The following is a 13,687-nucleotide window of genomic DNA, read 5'->3' as shown; positions in this document are numbered from 1 at the left end:
ATCAAGGATTCTTAGTTGAAAATATATCAAGTTATAGAAGGGGCGAATATGAATTTTACATTTTAAAATTTGAATTTTATTAGTATATAATTTTTTTAAAATATAATTAATATTAGATTGGGTTTAAAATGGATATGATGAGTAGATAAATTTTTGTGAATTAAATAAATATTAATTTTTAATTGACAACATATCATAATTAGTTAGTACTGTTGAACTTTAGTGAGCCAACGATGTAGCATGAGGAAAGGAGTGAGAAATCTAAAAATATTCCAAATTCGGAGATTTCATTATGCTGCTTAAATGGAAAAGTGCAACTACCTTTCTTTCAAAGACCGCTTGATTTATTATTTAATCTAATGACTGAGTCAATCTAAGGTCTAAACACTTCAAAGAAAATATAAGAACATACAACCATGCATTTTCTTTTACGTCAATGGGTGGTCAAGTTGAGTCTCCATGAAATGATGGTGGTGGACCTCTGCAATTCATTTTGAGTGGACAAAATTACCACAAGATTTGGAGCTTATTGCCTAAAGAAGGACAAGTGTCAAAGTTTGCACAGTTGTATATCTATGATACCCTTAACGAGACATCAAACATATTACATCATTTTAGGTACGTTTCGTACCCTACAAAAATTAGATCAAAATTATTCAATTTCTTGGTGTTAATGTTGATGACATAATATTTCCAGGAGGGAAACCAACCGTTTAGACAAATTTTTAATTGACGAACTTACTAAAATGATTAATATTGAAAATGGACTTGCTCAATCTTTCAGAAGAGTTAGAGATTTCATTACAACATGAGGGTCTCAGAATTAATTTTGTCTTAGATTATTCATAGGAAGAAATAAAGATGCACGACTCTACAACATAACCACAGCTGATGAAGTGACTGTCTTGATTGTGAGAGACTTTAATAATTTAGATTGCGAACGAGATGTTGTTGTAAAGGACATTACATGTATATTCACAAGGTCGTACGAGAATCATGTTTCTTACATCCCCCTGCAGTATCCTTTGTTATTTCCATATGGAGAAGATGACTATCAAGCAAACTTCCATACAAGGAACCTGTCGTGGAGGATCAATATAACAAAATACACACGATTACTCTTAAATACTTTGTTGCTTTTCGTATTCATAATAGACGCATTGAATACGACAATGTAGTCCGCGCTGGACGACTCTTTCAACAAATTATCGTTGATGCATATTTCATGATAGAATCTCAACGGTTAAATTAGGTGAGATATAATCAAACTAAGTTCAGATATGAGGTTTATTATAGATTACATGACACGATCGTTAGGGGGGACACCGAAGCTACAACAACTGGAAAGCGCATCATATTGCCAGCTTCATATATGGGAAGCACACGATATATGTTCAATTATTGCCAAGACACTCTGGCAATTTGCAAGAGATTTGGATACCCAGATTTGTTCATAACTATGACATGCAACGCTAATTGACCAGAAATCAAGTTGTTTGTTGAGTGAAGAAGATCTCGGCCAGATGAGCGTCCATATATTTTAGTTCGCATTTTTAAGATGAAAGTGAATCAGCTGATGAAAGATTTAAAAAATGGTCATCTATTTGGAAAAGTGGACGCAGGTGCATAATACATTCTCACTGCATTACTATGTCTCACTTATGATGTCTAATTTATCGCTCAGTTATCATGTTCCACGTGTCTTCTTCAATTTATCACTTTTGAATTATTCTACTTTTCGTCTTCTTTTGAGAAGAAGAATATCATTGTAATTTGTAATAAGCTAAAGATAATGTGAAACTGTTAGAAAAAAAAATTAATCATTAATATGTTATTTTAGGTATATATACAATTGAATTTCAAAAAATAGGACTTCCTCACGCGCATATACTGATTTGGTTGCAATGAGAGACTAAGTTGATGATTGGGGGCGACATTGGCAAAGTCATATCTGCAAAGCTTCTTGATCCAGTATTATATCCCAAGTTGCACGCTATAGTTTCTAACTTCATGATACATGGACCGTGTGGTAGTGCAAACAAAAAATCACAATGCATGGAGAATGGTAGGTGCACTAAATTATTTCCAAAGAAATTTCAAAACACCATCATTATTGACGAATAAGGCTACCCACAGTACAGAAGAAGGCAAACAAGAATTGTAATGAAGAAAAAAGCATTGAATTGATACATGAAATTGATACAAATTTATTGTAGTTGTAATATGCATTGCGAATACATTAAATTGATACAAATTTGAAAAAACATAACTTCGTGAAAAAATGAAAATAACTCATGTTATTTATTACAAAAGCGCAGACCGAGCAATGCTTGAAATTTCAAATAAGGACAACGATGCTCAAGCGAAAGAGCCACTGGATGAGGTAAATCAATATTATGATTGTCGTTATCTTTCTCCGTGTGACGCAGCTTGGAGAAAATTTGGCTTTACCATACACAAACAATGGTCGTCGGTGCGAAAAAAAAATCATCTCCCAAATGAATATTTGATATACTATAATGATGATGAAGACATTTGAGATGTTCTTGAAAAGAGTGGTACAAAATCCACAATGTTTATGACTTGATTTGCAGCTAATGAGAAATACCGGGACTCCCAGTAGATTTGTATGGAATATAGAAACCAAGAAATAGGGGTTTTAAAATTGGCAGACTACAATGTATCCCTCCAGCCATTAGAGAGTTATATTACATGAGAATCCTACTAACTATGCAAAAGCGTTGTACATCATATAGAAGTATCAGAACAGTGAAGGGAATAACATATGATACTTTTAAGGAAGCATGCGACCAATTGAGGTTGCTAACATATGACAAAGAATATATTGATGCAATTAAAGAAGTCTCTGATTTAGCTTTCGGAGAACAAATGAGAAAATTCTTTGTAAGAATGTTAATGATGAATTCACTCTCAAAACCTAATGATGTTTGAGAAGCATGTTGGCTTCTTTTATCAAAAGGTATCATACACCACAGAAGAAAAACATTTCATAATCTAAGTATGTAGGTTTTCAAGTTATATTATTAATATTTGAAATGTTGTTATAATAATATAATTATTGTTTGGATTTAATTTAATTGAAATTCAAAACTTAAGAAAATCACGTTGCACAATATAATTATGCAAAGTGTCTGAACGACATTATTTATATTCGATACATGTAAATATAATTAGTTAATCTTTCTTCTCGACTGCAGGACTACGAATCGCAGATGCTGATTTAAAAAATTTATATATCATTGAAATTGAGAAGTTGCTCCAAGGAAATGGTAGGTCATTAAATGATTACTCATATTTGCCAACTCTAGAATATGATGAAGTCCTGCAATTTGACAATAGATTTATTGTCGATGAACTAAACTATGACAATGATGCATGAAATGTACAATATGAAGAGTTACTTAGTATGCATACACTTGAGCAAAAGTATGTATATGAGAGGGTCGTCACATCTGTGTTGTCAAACTCATAAGGCTTCTTCTTTTTATATGTCCATGGTGGAACCAGAAAGACTTTTATCTGGAACACTTTATCCGCGTCACTTAAACCCAGAGGACTAATTGTGCTTAATGCTGCTTCCGGTGGCATAACATCATTACTCTGACTTGGAGGCAGAACAACTCATTCTAAATTTTGCATTCTATTAGATCCTACAGAGACCTTAACATGTATATATAAAGTAGGGAAGTCTACAAGCAAAGCTTCTGCTTGAAACAAGCCTTATTATATGAGATGAAGCTCTAATGTTGAAAAAGTATTGTTTCGAAGCTCTAGACATTACACTCCGAGATTTAATGAGGTTGGAAAATGAAGACAACGTCCATAAAAACACTTCCTCATTGTGGAAGCATTTTGCAAAGTTATGAAATTGTCTAAGAACATGCAGCTAACCGCAGCTGAGACGACTAATGAAGCAAAAGAAATCAAAGAGTTTGCATATTGGATTCTTAAAATTGAAAATGACGATCATCCAGATTCAAGAGTAGGAGAGTATGATGTCCAAATCTCTCCAGATCTGCTCATACCAATTACTCCTAACCCATTAATGGAATTGATTAGATATACATATCCTGACCTTTCGCACAAAATGAAAGACCCTCAATTCTTCCAAGATAAAGCAATATTGACCCCTACACTAGAGGCTGTTGAAATGATAAATACTTACATGCTTGGGATAATAGCTGCACCAGAACATGAATATCTGAGCTTCGACTTTGTCTTGCGATCTGATGAGGATTCTGAAATCTAAGGTGAGTGGTTTACCACAGAATTTTTGAACGACACTAAAAGTTCAAGAATGTCTAACCACAAACTTTTTTAAGTTGGTATTCCAATCATGCTTTTGAGAAATATAGATCAAGCAGCAAGTTTATGCAATGGAACCAGGTTAATTGTGGATGGACTTGTGAACGTTTTATTGGTGCAATTGTTATCACGGGAACAAATGTCAATGACAAAGTGCACATTTTAAGAACCAATTAAATTCAGAAGAAGACAGTTTCCAATTACAGTATGTTTTGCTATGACCATAAACAAGAGTCAAGGAAAAACACTATCTCAAGTTTGATTTTTCCTTCCGAGGCCCGTCTTCAGTCATGGTCAGTTATATGTAGCTCTTTCTAGAGTACGCTCAAGAAAATGTATTAAACTTTGTATACTTGATGAGGCGGGCAAACAACAGACTGATACTGTAAATGTAGTGTTTAAGGAAGTTTTTGGAAATGTTTGATGTAGACAACACAATTTCAATTATTTATTTCATTTTTCTCTTCATATATCTTTACACGGTTGACTTATACATGAATAGCTTATTTATTTATTAAAATATTACAACATAAAATTTCCGTGCAACACACGGGTTACGACACTAGTACAATACAATCACTCAAAAGAATCGAATAAAATAGTCATAAAAAGAAACATAATGATTATAAAATCATAATGACTTAAAAGTTGGACGGCAGATTGAATAACCATTAGAACTCAAAACAACAATTGTGTTTATTCAAACTTGATGAATGGATGTTTATGCCTTATAATCCCTATGTTGTGCAGAATCATTTTTTGTCACCTTTCTCATTTGTTTCATTCATCATTATCATTATAACATAGAATGACTTTGTTAACAGATCATGATAGACCTATAATTTAAAACAAAAGTATCCCCAAGAAAGGTTGGAGACGCGGAGGGGCTGGGAATGGAGGCGCGAGGCGTCGTCATCGTTGCGGAGAGGAAGAATGAAACGGAATGGCAGAACGACCACGCTTGGTTCTTTTAAATCCTATTCCTTCTCAGTTAAGCCCAAACTTAAACACACAAAAAAAAGCCCATGCAAACTCATCACTTTGCTTTTTTATAGGAAGGAAAAACATAGGCATTTTGTCTTAATTTCTCTTTCTAAATATTGTTAAATATATGTATCAGGATAGAGATAAACACAATGTTTAATTTGACATTGTCATGTAACACCAGAGAATCTTAATCCACTTCAATCTTAATGTCATGTGAGTTCATACTCATAATCTTTGATGTAGCACCTCAACTCTTCATGAAATCCATGGACCTTGCTTAAGCTTGAGCATCAAGTCAACACAAGCAGGGGTGGAGACATAAATTTTATAAGGGGGTGGCCAAGATTTAAAGAAACAAAGAATTTTTTTTTATAAATTTGAGCCACACTACTTCAAACATGCAAATTCACCGGAAACACAAACAATTTTTTAGGTAGTAGTTAGTGTCAATTTATAGTAATATAATAAATGACTACAAATCAATAATTTCATAATCTATGGCTCGTCCCCTGCCCATTAATCTAATCTTGTCTTTCCTCTATGAATATATTATATATACATGTTCCACAATTTCATTCACTGCCAGTACCAATACTTTATAAAAACAATGAAAAAAATATACAACTCATAAAATCTAAAAAAAATCACCCAGCAAGGTCACAAAAATGGAACTAAGAAACAGAGAAGAAACACGGGATGACCGAGACAAAAGAAGAAAGAAAACACTCAGCAAGGTCGCAACCCATCCTAGAGGAGCAACACCCTTGAAACACAATCTCGATCAAGAATAAGAAGAATGAAGTAATATGAATATTAATCTCAGATAAAAAAGAACAAATTATAAAGAGGGAATCTTTGAGCTCAAGTGTCCATAGCAAGCTTCAAGGATTAAGTGAAAAATAGGTTTTGACCAATATCAAACTTTGCTGGTGAAGAATGAAGGAGAAAGAGATAATTTGTTTGTGTGTGTTGTGTGTAAGCTAAGTAAAAGACGAAAAAAAAGAAAAAAAGAATGAAATGGGGGCCACCAAGAAAGAAGGAGAAATTATAAGTGTATACTGAATGGTGTGGGACGGAAGTTGGGAGGAAAAAAGAAAAGAAAAGTCTTTTAGTACTCTACTTTACCTAATAAATAAAAGTGGATGGTGCTAATTTTTTTTTTTTATAAGTACTGGTTAGAAAATTTGGAAACTTGGGGTGATTGGAGCATGAGGGAGTCCCCCACTCCCTCCGCCCCTGAACACAAGAACACATGAAACTAAAAAGTTCAAAGGAAGGAAGTATGAAAATGGATAGAAAAGAGGATGTTGTTGAGCCACGAATTCATGGATTGGATTTGATAAGCAAAATGAAGAGAAGACACTAGGACACTGATTCTCAAGTATGAGATTCTTCAATAGAAAACCTTAAAAGAGAAGCTAACTCTCACAAAAGAATTTGAATTCTTCAAATGGCTCAAAGTAGTAAAAATGTACAAGTGCTCCTCTATATGTGGAGGAGGGTGAAGGCCAAGATGATATGGGCCTAGAGATGGAGCCAATCTTGAAGGCATCTAAGGTACTCTCCTAAAAGCCTAAATGGGCCAAAATACAACCTAAAATGCTAAATTGGCCAAAATACAATACAATCACTCAAAAGAATCGAATAAAATAGTCATAAAAAGAAACATAATGATTATAAAATCATAATGACTTAAAAGCTGGACGGCAGATTGAATAACCATTAGAACTCAAAACAACAATTGTTTTTATTCAAACTTGAGGAATGGATGTTTATGCCTTATAATCCCTATGTTGTGCAGAATCATGTTTTGTCACCTTTCTCATTTGTTTCATTCATCATTATCATTATAACATAGAATGACTTTGTTAACAGATCATGATAGACCTATAATTTAAAACAAAAGTATCCCCAAGAAAAACTAAGAAGTTAGAAGTGTATGCCAGTACCAGTACTTTTAAAAAAAGGGTAACAAAAGGATGAAAGGTACTTAAGTAGCAGATTGAAAATCCTGGCCTTATTTAAGAAAATATACATCTACAAGACCATTACTCTTTATTACCATATAACTTACAAACTGCGAGCAAACAATTCTATTCACAGAAAATTTACAATTTCATATTGAGGCTTCCACTACTGGTCCTTGCCTCTTGAAGTTGCAACGAGTACTCTGCAAATTCCAGAGAATATCCTCTAATGAAGGGCGATTACTGGAAACATTGCCGAGACAGTTGATGGTGATCTGAACTGCAGTCTTCAATGATTCATATGCATAAGTTCCCTTGAGAGAAGGATCAGTTGCTCCACCTGAAAAACCTCTCTCCAACTGAACATGATAAAGAGGAAATTAACAATAGGAAAAACCATTGTCCTTGAGCATGTTAATTTAACAAAAGCTTAACAAAACCATTGTCCTAGCACGACTTGGGGGATGGTCCTAACAAAAGCTTACCAAAAAAAAGGCATGGATATATAAGAAAGAAAGAAAACATGAAATAAATCAATTAATTTAACTCAATATGATTTAGGGTTTACCTTTAGGATCGATAGGATGGGTTGGAAAAGGAGTGTTGTCTGCATCAGCACAGAAGAAACAAAACCAGCCACAGATATATAAGAAATAAAAAAATGAAATTAATTAATTTAACTCTAAATATGATTTATAGGGTTTGTACCTTTAATCATCAGGGTACATTTTGATCATAACGAGGTATTCATGGGATATACAATTATCAACCAGGAGCCCCAAAGAGTCTCCAAACTCCTTAAGTTCTTCTTTGGTTCGATCAGCCAAACTTGGAAATCGTGATGGTGATGGACAACGGAGAAACCATGATGGAGGCTAGGGTTTTGGTGGGGAAAGCTGATGTGGATTTTTTTTCTTTTTCTTTTAAAATATTAAAAAAATATAATTAAATAAAAATTAAACACAATTTTTTTAATGATGATCTTCCTCATAAAGGTTATGAACTACTAAACTCTTAAGTTCTTTAACAATCATGCAACAACAGCTTCATCTCTACCTCTGTTCATCTTTATCAACATCAACATCTTCTTTACAACCCATAATACAACATAGAGGGAATTACAAGAAGAAAACAGAGACAGAAGTAACAAATAATAGGCTAGAAAAAAAAGATTAGGATGAAGCCACAAAATTTGAGCATCCAATTGCCCCAAATTACCAACACATATACATCAGGTCCACCAACACTAAATCAACCCCACGAAACAACTCCCACCCAACCAAATACTTGACAACCTTAATATGCTGATAATTCATTGCCACAAATAATCAACCGCAACACCTCAGCTTCATCAACAACGTGAACACCTTCAAGGCCTAGGATCCAAATTAGCAATTTTGTACAGCAAACGCCATGAACCACACTAGTAAGAGCATAACCTGCACTTGCTTCCAGTGATTGCAAGCGTACCAGCGGCTGGGAAACCCACTCAAATAAAGAGTACCTGAATTCTCCACATCAACATCTTCTTCTTCACCCCCCACCTCCCACGCTCTCTCTCACCCTCACCCCCAACCCCAACCCCAATCTCTTCTCCCTTTCAGAAATTAAAAGCCTTCAACCCAAAATCTCAAAACCCAGAAAACAACCTTAACCTAGAAAACCTGAAGTTGCTGCACCTTCCACATCCCAACCCAGAAAACCACTATTTTCTCTGCCATTGACCAACCCAGATCCAGATCCAGAAACACTTCCCTCACCCAACTCTCTTCCTTGTCCTCTCACTTTGAACCTAAATCCGATATCAACCCAAAAGCTTAACCTTAAAGCCATATTTGCCTCCAAGCTTTAGAGCTTCCATCTATCTGCCTCTGAATCGTGATCACACACGGTGAAGGCCCAGCTGCTCACCAACCACGTGACCAACACCCCTGTGAAACGAAGACCGACCCAGAAATCGCACCCCAACCCAAAAATCCTCACCCAAAACAAAACTGAGAAGGAAATAGGGAGAGAAAATGAGAGGAAGATTGATACATCACGCATGAAGAAGAAAGGATCTAGGGATTTGAAGATGGTGGTGTGGCTGGGGAGTTCTAGGGTTTAGTTTGGTGAGGGAGAGATTAATTAGTGAGGTTAATTATGTGTTTTTTTAATATTTTAAATGAAAGAAAAAAATCCACGTCAGCTCATTAATTGACGTGGCATGGCCACATGGGTCGCCGGAGCTCCGGCGTTGACCCAAACGGTCGGAGGGACCAAAGCCAATCATTTAGCCAAAAACTGGGGACCAACCCCCACCTTTGCTCCGGCGAGGGACTAAAGCCATATTTATGCCAAAGGTTGGGGACCAAAAATTGGATTAAGCCTTGTGTTTATTCAAACTTAAGGAATAGATGTTTATGCCTTAGAGCATCTCCAATGAGAGTGTCTCACACTAAAGAGACTCTCTCACTAGTGTCTTACACCATTGGAGAGAAATTGTTCTTCCACCTTGTCTAATTTGGGCGTGGTAGTGTAGACACTTCTCTCTCATGTGTCTCTCATAAATATGTTCATATAAAATATTATTATATTAGTTTATCATTTAATCACCCAAAGTATGTAGTTGATTGTGGGGTCATAAGAGAAACTCATAAGAGTTTTTCGGTTGGAGTAAAAAATTAGTAAGTGGTGATGATGTGGCACTATGAAAAATTGTAAAGAATGAAATGTAGACACTCTAGTAAATATCATGGATAAAGATGCTCTTATAATCCCAATTTTGTGCAGAATCATGTTTTGTCACCTTTCTCATTTGTTTCATTCATCATTATCATTATAACATAGAATGACTTTGTTAACATATCATGATAGACCTATAATTTAAAACAAAAGTATCCCCAAGAAAGGTTGGAAGAACTAAGAAGTGTATGCCAGTACGAGTACTTCTGAAAAAAGGGTAACAAAAGGATGAAAGGTACTTAAGTAGCAGATTGAAAATCCTGGCCTTATTTAAGAAAATATACATTTACAAGACCATTACTCTTTATTACCATATAACTTACAAACTGCGAGCAAACAATTCTATTCACAGAAAATTTACAATTTCATATTGAGGCTTCCACTACTGGTCCTTGCCTCTTGAAGTTGCATCGAGTACTGCAAATTCCAGAGAATATCCTCTATTGAAGGGCGATTACTGGAAACATTGCCAAGACAGTTGATGGTGATCTGAACTGCAGTCTTCAATGATTCATATGCATAAGTTCCCTTGAGAGAAGGATCAGTTGCTCCACTTAGTATTGGTGATGCAGGTTCTGAAAAACCTCTCTCAAACTGAACATGATAAAGAGGAAATTAAAAATAGGAAAAACCATTGTCCTTGAGCATGTTATAAATTCTTAAATGAGGTTGAAACATATAATCATGTAAGATTAGTATCTTTGGTTTATGCACATTTAATTTGAAGATATCTAACTGAGAATAAAATGTCATGTATAGTTGTATACCTCACATTTCAGCTCCTCTACTTCACTGGAAGATGCAATTTGCTTGCCAGTGATAAGTTCAATTAGAATAACACCAAACTGATAGATGTCTTCCTTTTCTGCATTGTTGATGCTGCACATTGAGATAACTCCTTATTATGCTTTAGATACATAATTAGGGAAAAAATGGAAGAAAGATATATCTTAAGCAGAGAACTACCTTTCAATATGATTGGCAGCACTCTTTTCATTAAGTTTTCTGCCAAGATGTTTCTAAAAATTGACAAAGGAAGATATCATTGAGGTTAGAGACATAGCATGAGGTACTAAAGAAAATACTACCGAGAATATGTCAAATATGAATCTTCTCTAACCTTGGATGGCAATGGAATGCTGTATCCACTAACTTTTGCACTGAGACTATCATCCATCAGAATATTCTCAATCTTTATACTGTTGCCAAATATGCCAGGTTTAACTCCTGTGTGTAAGAACTGGATTCCTCTTGCAATGTCTATGCTGATTGCTATTCTCTGTGGCCACTTCAGAGTTTCCTTTTTGCTCTTATCTGTCAAAAGAAATTTCATGTTACATTTTTTGATCATTTGAATATTTCCTTTGCAGTTATGTTTGAGAATGTTTACCTGTAAGATGATCCCTCAAAGACACGTTTGTGATGTGCTCAAATACAATGAATATCATGCTTGTAGTTTGGGGACGTTCTGAATAAGTAACGACACAGTGTCCTAGAACACTCACTAAATGCCTGTGCCTTAAACATGGCAAGACCTTTAAGCACTGAACACTGTTCTTGAGCAAACTCTTCTGCTTTAGTTGCACACAATTAACCATGACCTTTGAACCATCTCTGAGCCAACCTTTATATAGCTGTGTAAATACAAGAGTAAATGCCATTGCAAGTTTGTTTTGTGGGATCTATCTCATTGTAGAAAGTACATTTAAAAGCCAATAAACACATAATATGAAAATTCTTCTACCTGTCCCTCTGATCCTTCTATCAAATTTGAAGGGTCAAAGTTGTTGGTTGCATCTTCAATTTCTTCTTGTGTGAAAATGTTGTATGCTGGAAATCCTGCAGCTAGCCTCATTAACTGAGGAACACTTCCTATTTCCACTGAGAAAGGAAATAAACCAAATTAATTCAAGGCTTAAATGAAGGACTAAGAATTTTAATGAACAAGAATGTAAACTTCAACTAGAGAGATGAAACTATGATCTAAATTTAACATGTAACTGGGGCCTTACTTGAATTAACATTTGGTCTTGGACATTCATGGACAGAAATTTTATCATCATCCAAAGATCTGTCATTGTTACTATCTGCTCTTTCTGCTTTGGACTTCCTCAAGATGAAAAGAGTGAGTAGAAGCAGCAGCCCTGTAATTCCTACAACTCCGCCAATAATACCAAGTCCTAAGCTTAGTTGCACCTTCAAATTCTTATGGCTTTTAAGTGGCGGCTTGACTGCTAAGGCCTCCTCTTGCTTGCAATATGAAGATGGATGCTGATCATTGGGGTTTCTGGTTGACAAACAATTCCCAGAATACAAAATCGTTCGATTCGACGACTCAGAACCAATGCAGAATGGCAATTTTCCTACCAGGAAGTTGTGTGAGATATCAACAAATGTTAGAGCAGAACTGCAGGACACATTCTCAGAAAGCGAACCGCGTAGTTGGTTTTCTGCCAAGTTCAGGTACTGGAGGAAAGGAAGAGAAAAGAGAAAGGATGGGATATTCCCAACTATTTCATTGGAAGAGATGTCAAATAGCTGAAGTTTATCAAGGTGAATGAGTTGTGAAGGAATTTGACATCTCAGAGAATTGTTCCTCAAGATAACCTTCACAAGATTCTTGTTTCTGGAATGAAATTCAGGACCAAATTTATTGCCACCAAGATTGAGCTCTTCAAGAGAGGCTAGTCTTCTAAGATTAGGCACACTCCCATTGAAAAGATTATCAGCCAAAACCAAACTTCTGAGATTTTTCAGAGACGAAATTGATGATGGAATTTCCCCATGAATGAAATTTGAACTAATGTTGAGCACTTCAAGCGACCTGAACCTGCTGATCTTTGAAGGTAAAGGACCCCATAAACCAATAGACACCAATGACAACACCTTCATGTTTGAAAGCTTTGTCAAGACAGTGAAGAAAAAATCAATGGAGAATCCTTCTGAAAGATTCAATGGAGAGCTCTTGTTTCCAATGACCGTTAATTCAGTTACATGGCCATTTGTGCAGAGAATCTTGAAAGAAGGAGATGGAGGGAGGTTGCAGAAGTTGGTTGAGTTGGTCCATTCTTGAAGAACTTGCGGATATTCAAGAAGGTTCTGAACTTGTTGAAGAATTCTGCTCTCATTTGTTGTTAACTGTGCACTGGGAATTGGAGTAAGCAGCACAAGAATGATTGCAATGATTGCAGGAAACAAGTAGCATAAAGAAACCAAGAAGTTCTTCATGTTCTGATTCTGAGGGCTCAAAATTCCTGTAGTGACACAATGAATGATTGAATGGTGAGTGAGTATTAAAAAGATAGTAGTATATTTTGGTATTGCAGAATCTAATGTAATCTAATAACATACACAGAAAAGGAAATCAGCAGAAAAATATATATAATGATTCCAAGATTTTGTTTGCTTGGAAAAAAGTTTCAACAATGTGAAGCAGCAGGTAGGAAACTTTTGTGAAAGAAAATATGGGATTCTAAAAAGAGTGAAATTTTCATGATTATTATAATATGATAGTGAAACATTTAGGCACATGTCGACAAGGAGAAGAGCAAAGACCAGAGGAAGACAAATTCTGATCATCTTACCTGCCACTGTGCCACGTTATCCCAGAAATTCAAGACATAACTGTACAATAATCGTTGACAATTCCATGTTCTATTTCCATATGGAGTAATTTTCAGGTA

At 35.3% G+C, this 13,687-nt stretch overlaps 1 protein-coding gene across 1 annotated transcript; it reads right to left on the bottom strand.

Annotated features, from left to right (window-relative positions):
* Window positions 1-10,047: 10,047 nt before the first annotated feature.
* On the bottom strand, window positions 10,048-13,463 carry LOC130739863 (probable LRR receptor-like serine/threonine-protein kinase At1g14390). The gene is made up of 8 exons (XM_057592302.1): window positions 13,356-13,463; window positions 12,017-13,258; window positions 11,749-11,885; window positions 11,395-11,638; window positions 11,125-11,318; window positions 10,971-11,023; window positions 10,772-10,883; window positions 10,048-10,598 (listed from the first exon to the last, which is right to left on the bottom strand). Exons 2-8 carry the CDS (start codon window positions 13,230-13,232, stop codon window positions 10,362-10,364), a joined length of 2,193 nt encoding a protein of 730 aa, XP_057448285.1. The 5' UTR covers window positions 13,233-13,258; window positions 13,356-13,463; the 3' UTR covers window positions 10,048-10,361.
* Window positions 13,464-13,687: the final 224 nt, after the last annotated feature.

This window comes from Lotus japonicus, chromosome 2, assembly GCF_012489685.1.
Source record: "Lotus japonicus ecotype B-129 chromosome 2, LjGifu_v1.2".
Taxonomy (NCBI): Eukaryota; Viridiplantae; Streptophyta; class Magnoliopsida; order Fabales; family Fabaceae; genus Lotus; species Lotus japonicus.
This window is presented reverse-complemented; position numbering and strand designations above follow the sequence as displayed.